The sequence below is a fragment of the Suncus etruscus genome, chromosome 17 (genome assembly GCF_024139225.1).
Source record: "Suncus etruscus isolate mSunEtr1 chromosome 17, mSunEtr1.pri.cur, whole genome shotgun sequence".
In the NCBI taxonomy this organism is placed as follows: Eukaryota; Metazoa; Chordata; class Mammalia; order Eulipotyphla; family Soricidae; genus Suncus; species Suncus etruscus.
The window spans coordinates 32,507,774-32,529,041 of record NC_064864.1 but is presented as its reverse complement, the minus strand read 5'-3'; the positions used below and the strand labels follow the sequence as shown (position 1 = coordinate 32,529,041).

General features: G+C 47.1%; 1 protein-coding gene across 1 annotated transcript in view; it reads left to right on the top strand.

Annotated features, from left to right (window-relative positions):
• Positions 1–4,954: 4,954 nt before the first annotated feature.
• The window catches only part of OGDHL (oxoglutarate dehydrogenase L), a 28,809-nt gene continuing 12,495 nt past the window's right edge, over positions 4,955–21,268 (top strand). The window contains exons 1-9 of the mRNA XM_049790768.1: positions 4,955–5,050; positions 7,586–7,650; positions 9,104–9,311; positions 10,841–11,011; positions 17,021–17,123; positions 17,504–17,619; positions 17,723–17,877; positions 18,690–18,836; positions 20,498–20,588. Coding sequence (XP_049646725.1) covers positions 9,105–9,311; positions 10,841–11,011; positions 17,021–17,123; positions 17,504–17,619; positions 17,723–17,877; positions 18,690–18,836; positions 20,498–20,588 — 990 coding nt within the window. The 5' untranslated portion in view covers positions 4,955–5,050; positions 7,586–7,650; position 9,104. The remainder of the gene's footprint in view (positions 5,051–7,585; positions 7,651–9,103; positions 9,312–10,840; positions 11,012–17,020; positions 17,124–17,503; positions 17,620–17,722; positions 17,878–18,689; positions 18,837–20,497; positions 20,589–21,268) is intronic.

Genomic DNA, 21,268 nt, shown 5'->3' with positions numbered 1-21,268 from the left:
CCCAGTGTGGTTCTCTTGTCCCTTCTATTGTGCTGTTTCCTCTCATGACTTATTCTAGAAAAAGACTGAAAATCTGAAGAGAGAAGAGAGGTTTATTGACAGGGAAATAAGAGGAAAGGATGACGGGAGAATAGCGTCAAAGAAGCATTTGGTTTTGCCCAGCAGAAGCCGAGTGCACTTGCAGGTGATATTCGAATAGTGTTCTTAGACAATATTAATAGCTGATATTCTAATACTGCACTAGCAGCTGATATTCTAATAGTCTAATAGTTGTAGTCTAATAGTGTTCTAGAAAATTCACACATATTCATGAGGAAGAATGTCAGGCATGTGCAAACTTGAGGAACATAAAAACATATCATATGCACAGAAAATGTCAGAGGAACATTATTGATGTGTGCATGTATGGTATAAAGATGAAGGAGAATGGAAATCAAGATGGTCTTCAGCTCTGTCTTCACTGACGGCACTGACTGGCCAGGAGCATATGGCCATACCACTGCAATAGTGTTCTCGAGGTTCTGGCCCAATCACAGTAAACAGAATGCAATAGGGCAGCTTCTTCCAGGGAGAGATGTCATACCCTTCAAACTACATGACTCAGGCCAGTATGTCTTAGGTTGTCATAACTCCAGAGAGCCCTTCTAAATATTCAGGAGAAGAGAATGGAGAAAGTGGCCAAAGCTTTGACACTCTGTAGACCATCCATGTGAGTTTCCAGTATCTTTTGATTTGCTGAATTCTGTTTCTGCCTGTTCTTAATCTTTCCTAGGTTGTAGTTTTACCTTATAAACTACCCATTCCTCATTTTCTGTTTCCAGCTCACAGAAGTTCAACTCTCTCCCAATCACTAAGAGCAGAAACCTGTGAGCTATTATTACCTTCATACTCAGACATCATCACACCACTTGGCCTGGTGGAGCTAATTTCTCGTGTGTGTGTGTGTGTGTGTGTGTGTGTGTGTGTGTGTGTGTGTGTGTGTGTACATTGGGGATCACATCTGGCATCTCTCAGTGATGCTCAGAGGTTACCCCCAGATCAGTGTTCAAATCACTCCCAGTGATGCTTCGAAGATCGTGTGAATGTGGGATCAGCATGCAAGGCATACACTTATTTTCTTGAATCATATCTTTGGACCTGGAGCTTATTTCCAAATGTTTTTCAAGTCTTTCCCACCTTATCTTTCCTCCCTTCCTCCCTCCCTCCCTCCCTCCCTCCCTCCCTCCCTTCCTTCCTTCCTTCCTTCCTTCCTTCCTTCCTTCCTCCCTCCCTCCCTCCCTTCCTTCCTTCCTTCCTTCCTCCCTCCCTCCCTCCCTCCCTTCCTTCCTTCCTTCCTCCCTCCCTCCCTTACTTCCTTCCTCCCTTCCTTCCTTTCTTCCTCCCTCCCTCCCTTCCTTCCTCCCTCCCTCCCTCCTTCCCTCCTTCCTTCCTTCCTTCCTCCCTCCCTCCCTCCTTCCTTCCTCCCTCCCTCCCTCCTTCCTTCCTCCCTTCCTTCCTTCCTTCCTCCCTCCCTCCCTCCCTTCCTTCCTTCCTTCCTCCCTCCCTTCCTTCCTTCCTTCCTTCCTCCCTCCTTCCTTCCCTCCTTCCTTCCTTCCTTCCTTCCTTCTCCTTCCTTCCTTCCTTCCTTCCTTCCTTCCTTCCTTCCTTCCTTCCTTCCTTCCTTCCTTTCCTTCCTTCCTTCCTTCCTTCCTTCCTTCCTTCCTTCCTTCCTTCCTTCCTTCCTTCCTTCCTTCCTTTCCTTCCTTCCTTCCTTCCTTCCTTCCTTCTTTTTTTGAGTCACACTCGGCAGTGCTCAGGGGTTCCTCCTGGCTCTACGCTCAGAAATCGCCCCTGGCAGGCACCGGGGACCATATGGGATGCCGGACTCGAACCACTGACCATCTTCATGAAAGAGATACCTCCATGCTATCTCTCTGGCCCCTCACCTTATCTTTTCTGCCATCTCACTGGGTATATTTTTTGCTTTCACTTTTTAAACCTCTATTTCCATCTGATTGAAGCAGACAAAGAGATAAGGGCAATGAATATCAGGTGAATTTCAAAAAGAATGAAAACCAGCTCAAGGCCATGAAGCATCAATTACACCCCATCAAAAGATGATTCAGGGTCCAAGTGATAGTACAGCATGTAAGGCACTTGCCTTGCATGCGATTGATCTGGGTTCCATTCCAGAATCCTATATGGTTTTTTGAGCCTGCCAGGAGTGATTCCCAAGCATGGACCCAGGAAGTAACCTCTGAGCACCCCTGAGTCTGGTCCTAAAACTAAAAACTAAAAATTGGGGGTGGGAGAGCTAGAGCTATAACACAATGGGTAGGGCATTTGCCTTGCACATGGCCAACCTAGGACTCAACTGGGTTTGATTCCCAGCATCCATATGGTCCCCTGAGCCTTCAAGGAATAACTTCTGGGCTCAGTACCATGAGGTGTGACCAAAAAAGAAGGAGAAAATGATGATTAGCAGGGCTGGAAAGATAGTTCAGTGAATAAAGAAGTTGCCTTAGGGCCAGAGAGATAGCACAGCGGCGTTTGCCTTGCAAGCAGCTGATCCAGGACCAAAGGTGGTTGGTTCAAATCCCAGTGTCCCATATGGTCCCCCGTGCCTTCCAGGAGCTATTTCTGAGCAGACAGCCAGGAGTGACCCCTGAGCACTGCCAGGTGTGGCCCAAAAACCAAAAAAAAAAAAAAAAAAAGAAGTTGCCTTACACCCAGGTTAACCAATTTTAATTCCTGACACCCAATATGGTCCCCTGAGTCTTGCACATCAAGAGTGGTCCTTGAGCACAGAGCCAAGCATGAGCCCTGAAGTACTGCTTGATGTAGACATCTTGCCAAAAAAGTAAAGTAAAAGAGTGAGAGATAATTTAGTGGCCTCTCCTTGACAAAGTCCCCAGCAATAGTCCACAAAGTAGAGCAACTTGGAAACATCCTAAAATTACCTGTGTAGAGATTACATTGGGAAAACCATTTTTTTTCCTTTATAGGCCATATCTGGTGATGCTCAGGGGTTATTCCTGGCTCTGTGCTCAGACATTGCTCCTGATTTGGGGGACCATATAGGATGCTAAGGGATTAAACCTGGGTTCATCCTGGGTCAGCCATGTGCAAGGCAAAATCCCTACCACTGTGCCATTGCTCTGGCCCCAAGGGAAAACCATTTTCTAGTAGGGAAAACCCCAGTTAGTATCTTGGAAACAATTAGTTAAACAGGCCTGAAAATGCTCTGTACTCTGCACCATACACATCGCTTCTGCAGTCTCTCCCTCCTTCCTAGTAACTAACTTCCTGGTCTCGTGCTCCTCCTAGTAACTTTGTGCCTGCCAGACTTATATTCCCTCCACCACTGGTTCTCCGTGTTTTGTTAGAAAAAAAATGGCAGAATGTCTCATGTTACCTTCCCACACAAAAGCTCCCTGGGGTCACCTAAGACAGTAAGAATAATTTCCAGACCTGATTCCTAGATCTCATTCATGGCTCTGTTCCTCAACACCCTCACAATTAAGAAAAGGCAAATAAACCTGGGTAAAACACCAGGCTTATTTTATTCTGGGTCCTTTACTCAGAAGTAAAGACATGATGTTCCTTGTCAAGCATTCTGCTTCTCTAAAATCTTTTCTTCTGGGGGCAAAGTGATAGCACAGTGGGTAGGGCATTTGCCTTGCATGTAGTCTACCTGGATTCAATCCCCAACATCTCATATAGTCCCCAGAGCCTGGTCTGAGTGATTTCTGAGCACAGAGCCAAAAATAACTCCTGAACACAGCTGGGTATGGGCTGAAAAGCAAAAACAAAAAAATCCAACAGGCAAAATAACTCCTCTTTGGGGGAGAGAAGGGGCCCACACTAGGTAGTGTTCAGGGTTTACTACTCTTGGCATTGCTCAGGAGACCATACAGAGTGCCAAGGATCAAACCAAGGCTAGCCACATAGTAAATAAACATCCTGGGGCTGGAGAGATAGCACATAATTAGGGTGTTTGCCTTGTGTGCAGCTGATCTAGGACAGACAGTGGTTCGAATCCCAGCATCCCATATGTTCACTTATTCAGCAAATGCTTACTAAAATATATAGGTTATGTACTATATAGTGCTGTGAATACAACTTCAATATAAACTGGCACAGTCCTTCATCATAAGAACCTTAAATTACCTCCCTCCAAACCCAGTTTAGGTGTAGATGGTTGAGTTATTCATGTCCCACTATTAAAAACACCCTATCAGATATGGTCTGGATAATCACTTAATTTTTAATATTTGCATTCCTCCATTCTTCCCCAGCCCTGTAGATAGCCATATCAATATGTTTAATATTTGAATGCTAAGTATTTGAATGCGTTTTTGTAAAATACACGTTGTGGTGTATAGGTCTATACTTTAAAACAACATAACATTGATCAGGTAGCAAATATTATTTATGATAGTGTAAAGGAGGAAAATAAATCATCATAAAGTTCTTACCGTTTTATAATGAAGACTTTATTACGTATTAATTTAGACTTTTGGAGTTGGTTTTGGGCCACACCCAGCTGTGCTCAGGGCTCATTCCTGGCTCTACACATAGGGATCACTCCTGTCAGTGCTCAGGGAATTATATGGGGTGCCTAGGGTGGACCTCGGGTCTATGCATGCAAGAAAGCTATTTTTATTTTCCCAAACAGTCTAAGACAGTGGAACTTTTCATAGCACCTCATTTTGCAGTGATAAGAGGAAAACCCAAAGAACATTTTATTTCCTGGCACTCTTTCCTTAAGATTCTACAGGTAGTGGGGTTCAGGTGCCCAGCAGCTTGCTAGGGCTCCAATCCCTAGAGCGGTTCCCTTCCCCTTACTTGGGAGTTGGGGGTTTGGGGAAGGAAGTTTCGGGGCCGGGCTGTCAGCACCATGGACAGAGTCTAGGGCAGGAGGCGGTCCCAGGCGGGGCGTCGCGGAGACGTCATGACGCGTCAGCGCGTCACCTGACCAGGCCCTTGGCACCCCGCAACTCGCACCCGGCACGCTGACCCCGCTTCTGGGGTTTGGGACCGCGCTGCCCCGCAGACCCCCGCCGGCCCGGTGAGCGCGGCAGCCCCTTCTTTCCTTCCCTCTGAGTCCCGATTTTCTCCTTCTGCAATCTGGAGGGTTAGCCCCGCTGCCCCTGGGGCACCCCTGCCTTGCCCACTGGGAAGAGGGTTAGGGGAGTCAGTGTGACCTTGGCTCCACCTTATGCTGGTCACAGCCTCTCCAAGGACCCCCACGGTCTCCTCAAGGACCCCCGGCCTTTCTTTCAAGGCGATCCCTGGATGCAGTTTTGCAGAAAGATCTTTTTTGACGGTGGGAGTTGAGACTCCACAGGGGTTCCTCCCCGCACCCCAAGATATTCTCCAACCCAGATGATTCCATGCAGGTTTTAGTGGCCTAGGGAGAGAGAACCCATCTGTGCCTTATGGGGCTAGGGTGTAGGACTAGGGGAGCTAGGGTGGGGTCGGGGAGGGTTTCACGATGCATGCCTGGAAAGAGGACATATAGGCGGCTTCGAAGTCTCAGCACCCTGTAGTTTCATAATCGGGACCCTTAAAGACAGTCTTAATTAACCACGGTGTCTGACCCACATGGGGAACCACTCCTAAGAGAAGCAGAGGTCTGGCAAGCCAGGAGATTGTTCTGACAGGCATATATGGGAGAAGGATATGTAGGGTAATCTCTGTGACCTAGCAGGGTGCAGTGCACCTTGCTGCATTTCCTACACCATGGCAGGGCTGCACTTTGCTATTGTCATTGGTCTCACAGTCAGGGAGGACTCACACTGCGCCCCCCTTTTAAGGGTCTGGGAACCCCTGAGTCTCTAGTAACTAATGTTTCTTTTCTGTGAAGTCTCCCTGGACTAGCTGGGTTAGGGAAGGCTTAACGTTGAAGGATGCTTGATCTGGTGGCCAGGATCATATTGAATTTGTTCCTACATAGAACACCATGAGCTTTCCTGGGCACCCAGGCTATTCTTGGGATGGGGTTAGGGCTCCTAACTTAACTCTGGACTGTTGTTTCCACCAGTGTGGGGAGGTCTTGTCAGAGATGGCAGGCACTATGGAGCCCAACACCTTGTTCTGTCCCCAACTAGTCAAGGTGCCTGGGTGCCCAAGCCCTGCTTGAGCATGGAAGTAGGAGGCCCTCTGATTGACCTGCCAGTCCAGGTGAAGGTCAGTGTCTGCAGTCACCCTACACTGTGGGTGTTTGTAAAACAGTGTTCCCAGGTTGCTGGCAGCCAAGCATTGGCACTTCCCCTACACTGATCTGCCCCTTGTGGGAGTGGAGCCTTGTAAAAGAAGCACCTCTGCTGGAGAGAGTAAACGGGATTAAGCTGCTTGCTTATAATTGTTCAATTTTGGTTCAATCCTGCGCATGACCTATGGTCAGTCCCCAGAGCCCATAGAGCCAGGTGTGGCCTTTGATCACAGATGCAGGTGAGGTCGAGAACCCTAAAATAAATTAATTAATTTAAAACATAGTAGTATTGGCTGCAGCCATTGGAAAATACATGGTCACCCAGACAAATTTAGGTTTATAACTTTTTTAAATTATGGTTTTTGGGTCACTCCTAGCTATGATCAGGGCTTATTCCTGGCTCTGTACATGGGAGTCTTGTTTGGTAAGACTTGTTTGGTAAGACCCCTTATCGGGTGCCAGAAATTAAATACAAGCCAGCCACATGCCAGTCACATGCAAGGCAAGCACCTTACTAAGTGCTTTGCTCTGACCTCTGATCCTTTTTCCCCCTTTGGCTTTTAGGCCACATCTGGTGGTGTTTAAGGACTACTCCTAGCTATGTTTAGGGTCATTTCAAGTGGTGCTGTTGGTAGGCACTTACAATAAGCTCACCTTTAGCACAGGGAAACTAATCAACTGCTCGAGTTCAGTGTGGTTTTATGGCTGTGCTCTTTTGTGCCCAAAGGAGAAAAATTTTTAAACAGAGGAGTGGAGAGATGGGCCTGAGGCTAAGTACACGCTCTGCTTAGGAGAGGCTCAGGTTTGCTCCACTACAGGGCTGTTCACACTCACAGTACCACTAGCAGTGTGATTGTTGGGAGGGTTTTAATGAGCTCAGTGGCTGTTCCAGCATCTGCCCTCACCGTCTGTGCTTGTTTATTCCAATGAAGGATGGTTGGGTGTCTGGCTTTTTTTTTTTTTTTCTTTTTTTTTTTTTGCCACATCGTGGGGCCTACTCCTGGCAGGGCTCAGGGAATCATCAGAAGGGGGGGGGGTTAGAACCTGGTTTGTTCACATGCACTGCAAGCACCATACCTGCTATACTACTTCTCCAATTCCTCTCCAGCTTCTTTTGTCACTGAAGAGGAAATGATCAAGTTTGCTAGGCTGTTTTCATTGTTCTGATGCTTTAGTAGTTTCTGAGCCCTGGGGCTCTCTTAATACCCCCTTTCCACCCACCCAGCAATGAAGAGGTGTTACTCAAGACATCTCTGGCCTGCAGGGCTTAGCCTGTGGCATGACATTTCACTGATATTTGCAAGAATTTGAACCTCAGGTTTCAGCCAAACACAACTCTTCCCCTCTGTGATATAATTTGATTTTTACTTAAAATTTTTTTCTCTTTAGACCTGTTGCTAGTTACCCTTGAGGACCTACATTTTCTTGCTTGAGGAGGTCTCTTGTTGGCTCAAGTGAGTTGGAGGTGGTTGGAATGTGGGAGGAAGAGAGGGAAGGGGCTGAGTGGAAGAAATGTGTTCTGCTCTAGGCTCTTACCTCTGGAAGAGGTAGGGAAGATCCCATAAGAGAATTCTGGTTAGTGGAGCTGACAGAAGGAAGGGGTCCTCTGATTCAGGACCTGGGGCTTTTGATGGCCTCCCTTCCCTCAGACACTTTTTCTGGTACTGAGGTGAACAAGGGGATGCCACTGATGGTTGTTCTGCCCTGTACTCGATTCACAGGCTGTGATTCTTTGGGCACAAGGCCATCAGTGGGGGTCCAGGCTGTGCTATGCTTGCTCTTAGAGTTGGGGTGGGTTGGGCTGGAGGAAAGTTCCTACTTTATACTTCTAGTGCAAGACCCCATGACAAGGTCTGGGGATAGCAGTGGTCTCAGGGAGCCCTATTAACCCTCAGTTTTCCTGGCTAGGGGAGCCCGAGAGGTACTCTGAGATTGAGAAGGCTGTGGAAATCTATATAAGGAAGCCCTCCCCTTCCTCTCTATTGAAAGTTCCTTATTCAGGAATTTTCCCTGGGGAAGAGCTGGTGACTTACAGGTGAGGGAGATGGGCTTCAGGTTCTTCTTCCCTAACCTGTCAGTACCCCAAGCTGTTGGCTGTCTGAGTGACATGAGTCTTGATTGCTTGCTTTGAGCCACAGAAGGTGGTGGTGGGTGTGACTGAGAACTGGCCAGGCTGGGGCCCATCTTCAGTCTGCCCGCCACCTCTACCCTTTGTGCCTCTCTTCTCTGAGCCTTGATCCTTCCAGTTTTGCAGTGAAGTCCACTGATGCCTTTGTCACTGACCTCTTGGTGACAATGACCAGAGCTCCACAACAGGGCTCAGAGGTAGTACAAGATAGAGATCCTTTGTCTGATTTCTTCTGCCACACTTTTGTTTTTTTTTATGGCCACATCTGACATTGTTCAGGGCATCAGATAAGATACCTGGGATTGAACCCTAGCTGGCTACATGCAAAGCTAATACCCTGCACTATCTGCCTCTCTCCACATATTTGCCCAAATTTTCTGCTGACTGTTTGGCTCACTTTGTACATGGCACATTAGTTACTATAGTGTCTTCTTGACTGAATTTCAGGTGCATTTGGGAGGTAATGCTGGTGCTGGGAGATGCTCTGTGACCTCAGCACAGGTTTTGGGTTGGGCACTCCATGAGGCAGGTTCTATGTGGTGCTTGTCCTAGAATTGGGCAGGACTGGATGGAATAGCGCCACATTGAGGGACACAGTAAGTGTGGGAGGGGGACTTAGTGAGTGTCCTGTAGGCAGTGCTGCCTCCCATCCACCTCTGTCCTGCCATAGTCCTCTCAGTCATCTCCTCTATAGGAAGCAGCTGAGTGAATGGCTGTAGAGCTTCCTTTCCCCTGCTCTGGTCATGGCCCATGCTGATTCCCACTGTACCTCTCTCTAGAATGAGCCAACTGAGACTGCTTCCTGCCCTGCTTAGGGCTCGGGCTATGCGCTTCCTCGCTCCACCCCATGACGTCCAGGTATCCTGCTGGCGTGGCAGGTCATCCGGGCCTCCAGCTACCTTCCCAGGCAGCGGAAACAGAGGAGGCTCCAATTACATAGAAGAGATGTACTTCGCCTGGTTGGAAAACCCCCAGAGTGTCCACAAGGTCAGTACCACCTGGGGGAAGGTGGGGGAAATTGCACCAGGCTGTAATGGAGGGGGAATTGAGGGAGATGCAACTGCTGCCCTGTGGCCTTGGACAGTTGGGTTTGCTTGTTAGTCTGCAGACTTGAGCTCATATTTGGTGGGGGCAGCTTGTAGCTTTTCTGGAGCTGGTGGTCTGACTTCACAGTGTTCTACACATCTAGTTCCCAACCTAGACATGTGAGAAATTATATAGTGAAAAGCTCCCAAATGTCCAATTTCTCCCTATCTATTCTCGGTTCATTCTTAGTGTCTTCTCTATCCTTTGAGGGACTTTTGGTGAATTTACTATAAAATGCAACTCTCAATGTAATAGATGCTATCTATCTACTCTAGGCTTTTGTGAAGGTGGTAGAGGTCAGGAAGGAGCTATACCTAGTGGTGCTGGGGGACCATGTAGTCCCGGGAATCATGTGGTTCTGGGGACTGAACCTCAGCTTTCTTCATGCAGAACATGCAGTCACCACCTGGAGCTTACTCTCTAACCCAGGCCCCAGTCTTTTTCTACTGATCCTACATAGATATGTACATAGGATCTACATTAAAAACCTCATCATTTTTTCCAGCTGCATAGTAATCCGTGGTGTGGATGTGCCACCCAGACTGTCTTTCTATTTTTCCTGTCTGGGTTTTATATTGAGCTCCGCAGTGTATAATACTGTGCTTTTGTTATCTGACACACAGCAGCTGTCTATAGAATCATTTCCCCAACATGACATTATTTTGGTTCAAAGAGTATGTATTTAATTTCCATGAGTATTGATAAAAGGCTTTCTTTAGTGTTTATATCCTTTATCTTCCTGTATGTCTGTGGAGGACAGTACTAGATTTCTTAGAGGGCATGGAGGTCCTTGTGCTTAGGCATGCCCACTTTTTGCTACCTCACAAGTCCTCAGTGTTTGCTTTACAACCTATCTTGACAATATTCAAGTTCACAGTAATGCATTTCCCCTTATTTTTTTTTTTTATAAAGGCCAACTAATCTTTTAGATTTTAAATGTGCCATCACTTAGTTCATTTCCTATTAATCACTCTTTAGGTGGGTTTTATAGTTTTATTTTTATAAACAGTCCCAGGGGAGCTATGTATGGGCAGCTAGGCATAGTTGTACATTTTCAGAATAAAAATTAGCAGTGGAATTGTTGGCTTAGAAGATGCTCATTAAACATGTGGATTGTCTGCCTGCAGATTTGCTTCTCAGAGTCCAGCCTCAGCCTATGGGGGGGTGCACATATGTGAAGGTGTTTCCCAGGGGTAGAAGCTCCTTTCACACCTAAAGTCCCCAGGTCATGCTTATTGCCTCCCTCAGCCCCTACCAAGCTGAGTTTTAGAGAGAGCTGGGCTCTGGACAGGGCAGTGGAACAGGTATGAATTCTCAGTAGAGTCCTAGAAGCCCCGAGAGCTAGCAGAATGAATGTACATTAGCTGTCTCCTATGGCTTCAGCTTCTCCCAGCCCTTAACCTAGTGGTTTTGTTTTTGCCCCTGCCCAGGCTTGGGACAATTTCTTCAGTAAAGCCAAGAGGGAGGCCTCTTGTGTGCCAGGCCAGCTCCAAGCCCCATCTGTTGTTCCTGAGAGCAGGGCAGTCATCTCGAGCCAGAACAAGACCAACAAGCTGGTGGAGGACCACCTGGCTGTGCAGTCCCTGATCCGGGCCTACCAGGTGACTGGCTGCATGCCTCTGGGTGTTCTGGGTGCTGATGGATGGAAGGAGGCTTGCTTGTTGTGCGTCATATCCTCAGAGTGCCCTTCTTGGACTCCATCAGTGTGGCTCTTTGTACTACTTCGTCAGATTGTACCCCTGGCACAGTATGTGCTGGTTGGTGTGTGGTCTACATGTGAATGGTACCTGTCTCATGCACCCCAATCTCCCAGGTACCAAGAGGAATACTTAGGAAGGAATCGGTATCAGGAAATGTGGCAGGGAAGTTGAATAGATCAACTTTTCATGTCTTTAAAGCATTTCAAGAGGGATTAAACTGAAGGTGCGGAGTGGAGTGTTCATGGGGTGTGTGAATGGCTCAGTCAGCTACTCCATGACCCCCAACTGCTTTGTGTTAATTACTTAGCTGCCATGCTGGGTCCCTGGACCAGAGTCCCTAGTCTGTCAGATACCTGATGATGCTCCATGTTTCTAAGTCTTGACTGAGCAGGACAAATTGGAGCGCTGTGTGGATTTCACACCATAATAGGTATCATTGACAGGGGTCTCACTGAATTTAGTGGTAGAACAAGGCCTTTCACAGGAGAAACTCATTGTAGGGATTTTCAAAAAGATGGACAAGGGCATCCTAGGCCCTTGGTAGAGATCCCAGGGGAAGCAGCAGCAAGCTCCTGCCAGAGCTGCAGGTAGGGGCAGCAGGTAGGAGGGGGGCCTTAGCAAACGGCTTGTCTGTAGATAGTGGACAGTACTGTGTGTGAGTGGCAGTTTTATTTCCTGAGCTCCCGCTGTGTGGGGATGGAAGCCAAAGGCTGAGGGCTGAGTTTGCATTCTTCCCTGGCCTCGGGCCCTTAGACTGGGGCTACCTGTGAGCCAATAACATTAGTTTAATTAGATTTGCTTTGGCTGGCTGAAAGAAGCAGAAAGTTCTCCAACTAAGGACTTGAAAAATAAAAAAAAATTAAAAAAAGAGGAAAGTAGAGCTCTGCAGTACAAAGGTAACGTTCCAAGTGCTGACCGAGGACCTTATCTATTCAGCACTGTTTCCAGTGCTGCTCTTTTTCTTTTCAATAGCCAGGACCCAGTGAAGGGTCTGTGATTTGCATGCACGATTAAGTCCTATGAAAGTTCTGTCTGACCAGTGCAAGCTGCCAAGGGGTAAGTCTGTAGAAAACAGAGGTCTGGTTTAGTGCATAAACTATTGAAAAAAAATCTCCAAAATCTAAACCTACTATTTAGGGTATTTTCAAACCCATGAAAAGTAGAATTGTGTAGATGAACCTCATTGGGCCAAGTTTCTTGTTTGTTTGTCCACATCTAGTAATGCTCATTGGTGGAAGGGGACAAGCTCAAGCTGTTGAGCTCTGCACAGTCCTGGAGAAGCAAATCTGTCTTTTGTATTTTATTTTTATGTGTTTGTTTTTGTTTTGGGGCCATACCTGGTGGTGCTCAGGAGTTATTCCGGGCTCTGTGCTTAGAAGTCGCTCCTGGCAGGCTTGGGGGACCATATGGGATGCTGAACATCGAACCTGGGTCTGTCCTGCTTTGGCCACATGCAAGACAAATGCCCTACCACTATGCTATCACTCGTACAAATCTGTCTTATTTCACCTGTTACTTCCCTCTGATCTGCTCATTGGAGAATGATTATTTTGAAGCAAATCCCAGGCATCCTATTTTAATCATCAGGTATTTCAACATTATTTCTAGCATTAAAAGCTCTTTGAAAGCTATACCATGTGGGGTGGGAGTGATAGCACAGTGGTAGGGCATTTGCCTTGCACACAGCCATTCCAGGTTCAATCCTGGCATTTTATATGGTCCCCTGACCCTGCCAAGAGTAATTTCTGAGCACATAACCAGGAGTAGCCCCTGAGCACTACCAAGTGTGCCTCCAGAACAAAACAAATCAACAAAAAAGTACAGGGTAAATAAAGTTTGGCGTCGGAAAGATAGCATGGAGGTAAGGTGTTTGCCTTGCATGCAGAAGGATGGTCGTTTGAATCCTGGCATCCCATATAGTCCCTCGAGCTTGCCAGGAATGATTTCTGAGCGTAGAGCCAGGAATGACCCTAGGGTGTAACCCAAAACCCCCCAAAAAAGTTTAAAAGTGTATTTTTGGGGGGCTGGAGAGATAACACAGTGGTAGGGTGTTTGCCTTGCATACGGCCGACCTGGATGGACCCGGCATCCCATATGGTCCTCCAAGCCTGCAAGGGGTGATTTATGAACACAGACCCAGGAGTAAGCCCTAAGCACTACCAGGTGTGGCCTCCCCCAAAATATTTTTGGACAAGTTTGTAATTTGGATTTCTGACATAATCAGTTGCTCTGATACAGTATACTCAAATTTGAAGCACTGATTTGAAAATGACACATGGATAAAAAAAGAGAACAGGAAGAATATCCGAGTGGTTCATGTGGATCATAGCAAGTGTGATATGGTTCTAAGGGGCAGCAACTTTTTTTCTGAACAAAGTGTCTAGCAGCACTGGGAGTTTTTAACCATAGTAAAGATAACAATTTTTTTTTTTTTTTTTTTTTTTTGGTTTTTGGGCCACACCTGGCAGTGCTCAGGGGTTACTCCTGGCTGTCTGCTCAGAAATAGCTCCTGGCAGGCACAGGGGACCATATGGGACACCGGGATTCGAACCAACCACCTTTGGTCCTGGATCGGCTGCTTGCAAGGCAAACACCCTGTGCTATCTCTCTGGGCCCAGATAACAAAATTTTTAACACAGCTGGCCATAGCAACTTTCTAAGAGGTAAACCCCTAATCTCTGTACAGCAGTAAACTGGAACTGAGAATTTTTTGATCCTGCAAACCCAGTGATGGCCCAATTTCTCTAGAACTTTCAATTTCTTTGTAAGTAGCTGACTCCCTGCATTAAATAATTTTAACTGAATTTATGAATTAAATATATATGAATATATTTAATGGCTCAAGGTGGACCCTAGAACCTTATTAATAATTAGATGAAATTTTTATTCTAAGATGGAAAGCAATTTACACATTCTGCCAAATAAAATGTATAATTCTAAACATTGATCTGATGACCAGATAGAAAAACTTTATTTTTGACATTTAAAAATACACATCAGTAAACCTATTTGAGGAAACATTAACTAAGATATTAAATAATGGGGAAAGGAAAAAAAATGACAAAAAGAAAACCATGATCTGCAGACTGTTATGTTTTGCATGCTATGAGGAATATGAACTATAAAGCAAAAAAAAAAAAACAACTTTTTTTTTGGTTTTTGGTTTTTGGGCTACACTCAGTGACACTCAGGGATTACTTCCTGGCTATGCACTCAGAAATTGCTCCTGGCTTGGGGGACCATAAGGGATGCCAGGTGATCAAACTGTGGTCTATCCTAGATCAGCCGTGTGCAAGGCAAATGCCCTACCGCTGTGCCACTGCTCTGGCTCTAGAAACTCTTTTTTATAAAAATTGCTTTATTTAAGCACCATTATTACAAATTTTTTTCGTTGGGTTTTATTCATAACAATGTACACAATACTTCACTAGTGCACTGTTCCCATTACTGATGTCTCCTATTTCCATCCCACCCCCGCCCCTACGCCTGCTTGTCTCTAGGTCAGGCAATTCTCTCTTATCTCTCTTCTCTCTCTCTCTCTCTCTCTCTCTCTCTCTCTCTCTCTCTCTCTCTCTCTCTCTCTCTCTCTCTCTCTCTCTCTCTCTTTCTCTCTTTCTCTCTCTCCTCTCTTTTTTTTTGACACTCTGGTTTGCATTACCCCAGGAACACAAAAACACAACTCAAAAAATGACCTCTGCACCCCTATGTTCAGCACAACACTATTTACAATAGCCAGAATCTGAAAGCCCAACAAGAGATGAGTGGCTAAAGAAACTGGCACATCTACACAATGGAATACTATGCAGCCTTTAGGGGAAAAAGGCTTTTAAGTACAACAACTTCTTTTGTAGGTCATTAACCAGTAACCTCTGAGTGCCACCAGGTCTGGCCCAAAAACAAAAGCAAAAAAGCTATACCGTGGCAACATGATTATACCTAAAAGAAACAATAATAATCCTGAATGTCCTTAATGTCAGTACATATCTTAATGGTATATGTTTGCTGTTTGCGTCAGAATTTATTTTTACTGCCTGTTTGAACAGAAATCAGGATCCAAATAAACCTACAGGTTGTAATAAGTTGAAATGGTTCTTAAGCCTCTTCTACTCTGCAGGGGCCTTTCTGTGTCTTGCCTCCCAGGAGGAAACCGGGTTGTTTGTTCTGTTTTGTTCTGAGTCTGGAGTTAGCTGATTGCATCCCCATGGTGTCACTGTGTCTCTGTCCTTTGTAATTTCTGTAAATAGGTAGTAATATCTGGAAACTTATCCAATATAGATTTGGTTTTTTTCTTTGTTATGAAATCAGCTTCCTGGTGGTGATGAGCACTTCATCATTTAAATGGCTAATTAATATTGGACAAATTAACTCTTGGGGATGGGTAAGAAAAAAAGGATAATGTTCTAATTTTGTCTTTGTTTATTACATCAAAATACTTCATTTAGAAAAAGGTTTTCTTTTCAACTCTGTTTTCCTTTTGTTTGCTTCCTTGCTTTTGGCCCACACTTAGCAGTAATGGCTACTCCTGGCTCTGTACTCAGCAGTCACTCCTGGCAGGCTCAGGGGACAATATGGAATGTCAGGAATGGAATCCAGGTTGGCAAAAACAAGGGAAATGCCCTACCTGCTGTATTATCACTCCAGCCCCTGTCAGTTCTGTTTATCCCTAAGTTCAAATGGTCTGGGAAAGGCAGGATCAGTATTTCATATATTTATTTATTGACTTATTTTCATTCTCCTCCTCCCATCCTCTTTTCATATTCTTTTCACATGTGGCATCAGGTATTGAACCTAGGTTTTCCACATTGCAAAGCAAATGCTTTATCTCTGTATTATCTCTCTGATCTCCTTACATTCAATTTAAATTTTGTTTTATAGGGTCATAAAGTATTTGCAAGATTCCATAGTCAGATTTTTTTGGGTAGGCCATGCCTGATGGTTCTTAGGAGCTAATCCTGTCTTGTGTTCAGGGGCCAGTTCTGATGGTGCTCACAGGATCATGCAGTGCCAGGGATTGAACCCAGGCCTCCTTCAGGCAAAGCTTGCTCTTCATCTTGTTGCACATGCACTCTTTAAGGGAGATGAGGCCTTAAAAGTCCAGCTCCTAGCCCTATCATTCTATTCAATCCTATCTTTCTTTCCTTTTATAGATTTTTTTACTTTGCAATGTATTATTTTAATGTATGTGTTTATTTTACATAGATACAAATAAATACACACTTGCATATAATTAGATGTATGCAATACATCTCTAAATGTCTATGCAGATACAAATATACATACGTCAGTTACATGTTTTTACTTATAGTTTCCTTTTCTTAGCTAATGGGTCATTCATTTGCATAATTTTCTGTAATCTGCTTCGTTTTGCTCAACATGGAACCTACCTCACAGTAGGTGGTAGAGATTTTCTTCTTTTTTAAGTTGCCCTAGATACAGGGGCCAAACCTGGGAGTACTTGATGATTACTTCCAGCTCTGTGCTCAGGGGTCAGTGCTGGCAGTGCTAGCAGGGACTTACTATACGGTGCTCAGGATTGCACCCAGTGCTCCCCCATGCAAGTCACTTAATCCATTTAGCTAAGTCTCTCATCTTTATTTCTTTTGAAGGCTCTGTAGTTCTCCCCTGTGTGGACTTTTCTCATCCTCTGTTGGTCTCCTGTAAATGGATATTTGGGGAGATACTGGGGCTTCAAGATTACTTGTACTAATGATGAATATTTGATGTACCTTTTCTTTCCTGTATTTGAAAACTGCTGCTCCAGAGACTTGGTTGGCACTTGTAAGCATCTGGGACACATAACACTGGAAACTCTAAAGCAGGAAGTGACAGGTGGGGGGGTCTGGAACCTGGTTCCTGGTGAGAGTCTCCTGCTGCCTCCCAGACCCTCTCTGACCTTGCTTCTTGTCCCAGATTCGAGGTCACCATGTTGCTCAGCTGGACCCCCTGGGCATTCTGGATGCGGACCTGGACTCCTTTGTGCCTTCAGACTTGATCACAACCATTGACAAACTGGGTGAGAGTCAGCACCTTTGCACTGTGTTCACAGGGCTAGAGGCAGCTATAGTTGGTGCCCCATGAGGAACCTTTAAACAACAAGGCCTCTGGTCACTGCCCTGCTTGCATGCAGCAGGCCTCTGCAGGCATGTCCCCCTGTGGCTGTCTTCCACCTCCCTAGCTGTTGCTCTGCTCATCACACTGAAGAACTTTGTCTGAGCTGTCCTGGCTGGCTCTGCTGGCTGGCCCTGCACTCTTATCCCTGCGATTTAGGCTTCTCACACTCTCAGCCAGCAGGAGGGTTTGAGGAAAGGGGATTACTAAGAGATCTAGGAATGTGTGGGGTCCAAACCCTCTTTCCTCTTTGTACCCCAACCCCACCTTGTGGTGCCTCCTCAGCCTTCTATGACCTACAGGAGGCTGATCTGGATAAGGAGTTCCAGCTGCCCACAACAACCTTCATTGGGGGTACAGAGAATACCCTTTCACTGCGAGAGATCATTCGTCGTCTGGAGGTGAGCTGCCCCCTGCCAAGCAGAGGCTAGGAGGGAAGGAGGGTGCTGCCATTTCCGTTGCAGATGTCAGAGTTTCTCCTGGATTCCCTGCCTGCCTGCCTAGAACACCTACTGCCAGCACATTGGCCTGGAGTTCATGTTCATCAACGATGTGGAACAGTGCCAGTGGATCCGGCAGAAGTTCGAGACCCCTGGGGTGATGCAATTCTCCACTGAGGAGAAGCGCACGCTGCTAGCCCGTTTGGTGCGGTCCATGAGGTCAGTCCTCAGTACCACCCTGGTGGCTCATACCGCCCAGGCCTGCTCAGTATCTGGGCAAGGTGTCTCAGCAAAGGAACATGGCGTAGGAATAGGGAGAAAGAGAGATGGGAAGGCACAGCCAGAGAGGTCTTTTTTGATCCACCCTTGATGGGGAGTCCCTCATGAGGCTCAGTGCTCAGCAGAGCAGGTTGGGGGTGAGGCTGCCTGCAGGAAACCCTGATAGTATGGGAGAGGTCAGTGAGTGGCTGTGGTAGTGAGGGCTAGAAGACGTCCTTCTGAAGAGTGAGAGGGCTGACCCTTCTGTGAGTGGGGCACTGCCTGCCTTTATCCACTGGAGTGCTAAGCAGCTAGTCCCACTCAGGTTTGAGCAGGCCTAGATGATCCTCAGGCCCAGCCTGGGCACAGAAGGGGTTAGAGCGGTGAAATTTAGGCAGGAATTAGAACTGTGCAGAAGGTATCTTTGGGAATGGAGAAAGTGTTGTGAGGCACAGGTGAGGAGGTAGTCTGGCCTTGGAGCTGGCTGACTATAGTCATGAGATTGGAGGTGGCAGAAGGTGGTAGTCGGGAATGGTGCCAGCACAGAACTTTGATGCAGTGGGTGAACTTAGATCTCCTTCCCACTGGTGCTCAATGTTGTGGGAACATCAGAGTGTGCAGGATGGGAGCCAGATTGTGTCAAGGGAGGTGACTTTGAGGCTTTCTGGGCTTCTGAGCAGCCAGCTCCTAGCCCTGATAAGGACCTTTCCCCACCCTGAAAGCCCTTAGAACCCCAGTCTCTCCATCCTTTCCCATCTCCTTTTCCCAAGCAGGTTTGAAGACTTCCTGGCTCGGAAGTGGTCCTCAGAGAAGCGATTTGGCTTGGAGGGCTGTGAGGTCATGATTCCTGCGCTCAAGACTATCATTGATAAGTCCAGTGAGATGGGAATCGAAAACGTCATCCTGGGAATGCCCCACAGGTGGTCCTCCTCCTTTTTCTCCTCTTCTTTCCCTCTTCTCCCCTCCTCCTCTTCTTTCTCCCCTCCTTTACTTTCTCCTTCCCCTCTCTTTCTTCTCCTTTGCCTTCTCTTCTTCCTCCCCTCCTCCTCTTCTTCCAACTCCTTCTTTCCTATTTTCTCCTCACCTTCCTCCTCTTTCTCCTCTCCTATGCTTCCTCCTCTTTCTCTTCTTCCCCTCTCCCTCTCCTTCCTCTTTTCTTCCTCCTTTCCCTCCTCTTCTTCACCACCCCATATTGGTCAAAGATTCAGAGAAGGGCTGTGGCTTCTTGAGGCTCCTGGGGACAAGGAGGCACAGAGATGTCCTTTCCTAGGGTGGTGAGGGCAGGGCCAGTGTTCAACACTGGCTTGGGACCTCTCTGGAGGGAAATGAGGTTAAGCCCCATTTACTGGCTTCTGGCTGGCTGCTTTGACCTTAATATTTAACACCTGTGAGTCAGTTATAGCAGCAGGGCAGTGAGCTTAAGCCTGTGACTCATGGAAAACAGCTTGGCACAGAGACCAGAGGCCAGGTTGTTCCAGGGACCTCCTGAATGTGCTGTGGGAAGTTGCATTGAGTGAGCAGTGTGGAGACAAGCTGGTGTTTTCTGTAACCATTTCCAGATGTTCACGGCTGGGCCCACTTGTGTGCTGTTTTGATTTTTAGGCCATATGTGTTGGTGCACAAGGCATACTCCTGGATCTGCATTCAGGGTCCATTCCTGGGGGGCTCAAGGGCTGCATGGAGTACTGAAGACTGAACTTTGCCCAGTCACATTACATACCATTGGTGTTAGGGCATCCAATAGAGCCTGAGTTTGTTAGCCTCAAGTGTGTGCTCTGAGGGATCTGTGTCTGCCTGATGCTGCACTGTGCAGACCCCCCAGTGGGTTGCAGTGGCATTGACACCTGCATGACAGCAGATTTGGGAGATAGTGCTGGGACCATGATTCAGGAGTGGCTCTGGGCTCTGTGTGGTGCTTGGTAGTCTGACTGAGGAGGCTCCTGAGGTCAGAGTTTTGCTTAGAGGGCCAAGTGTATCCATCTTGCTCCAGTGCTCCCACAGACCTTCCCATCCAGTGGTGGACTGCCTTCTGCGCCTGACCTCTCAGGGCAGAAGGCCAGACCTGAAGTTAGTGCCTGCTGAGGGGTGCTGAGGCATCCCCTGGTACCTATCCTGAGAAACAGTGTGAAATTCTAGACTGGAGAACCCTCAGTTTCTGGCTTCTTTCCAACATTGGCCCCTCTGGTGACTTCTGATCTTGGGTCACACCAGTTTTTCTTCCCTGATCTGCTCCCCCAGACTGCTGGGCAGGAGTGTGGAGTGTGGGCACTGCTGTAAGGTAGATCCAGGTAGTGGGTCTACTTTTTTGGAGGGAGGAGTGAGAAAGCTACCTTGGGGCTAGGATAGTGTTCTGTCCATTTGGGCCCAGCCCTGCCCCTGAGTCTGAGATGTTGCAGGATATCTGCCAGGGAAGCTGGTGTGCCAGGACCAGCCACAGATGGTCTTTCAGGTCGATAGGATGAAAGGCTAAGGTGACCCTTCAGGACCCCCATGTTGCTTCTAAAGGGAATATTTAGGGATTCTGAGTATAGGTGGGAAGAGACCTCCTGCCAGGTGAGAGAGTTCAATTCCTTTTATACAGGGGCAGGCTGAATGTACTGGCCAATGTGATTCGCAAGGATCTGGAGCAGATCTTCTGCCAGTTTGACCCCAAGCTGGAGGCAGCAGATGAGGTAAGTGCCCAGAACCCAGAGCATGTAGGGGGCAGGTATGGTAGTGTTCGAGGGGGCTGGGCCAGCACCTTTCAGGTTCACAGGGGTTAGAGAAGAACAGATATGTGGATAAATTGGAAAAACTGGAGTATCTGAGTTTCCCTACAGCTGCTCCAGTCTCAGTAGGCAGAACTTGCAGAAATTCTGGATAACCCTTTCTGTTTATACCTAAGAAAACTGAGGCCCAGGGAGGTACAGGAAAGGCCTGCATGACTCACCTCAGCTCCCTGTGTCTGCATGTATTCCAGAGTCCCATTTGCTCACTGTAGGAACCTCATTTCACTTCTTTTTTTTTTGGTTTTTTTTGGGTCACACCCGGCAGTGCTCAGGGGTTACTCCTGGCTGTCTGCTCAGAAATAGCTCCTGGCAGGCACGGGGGACCATATGGGACACCGGGATTCGAACCAACCACCTTTGGTCCTGGATCGGCTGCTTGCAAGGCAAACGCCACTGTGCTATCTCTCCGGGCCCATCTCATTTCACTTCTTTGCCCAGGACAGTAGGGGGATGAAGATGGTGTCCTACGCCCATAGGGAAGCAGAGCAGGCACTTACCTGTTTCACCTATGCTGGCACCCACACTTGCCCCACTGCCCACACTTTTGCCTGTTCTGGGGCCTCTGCCCAGGGTCTTCTTGTTCC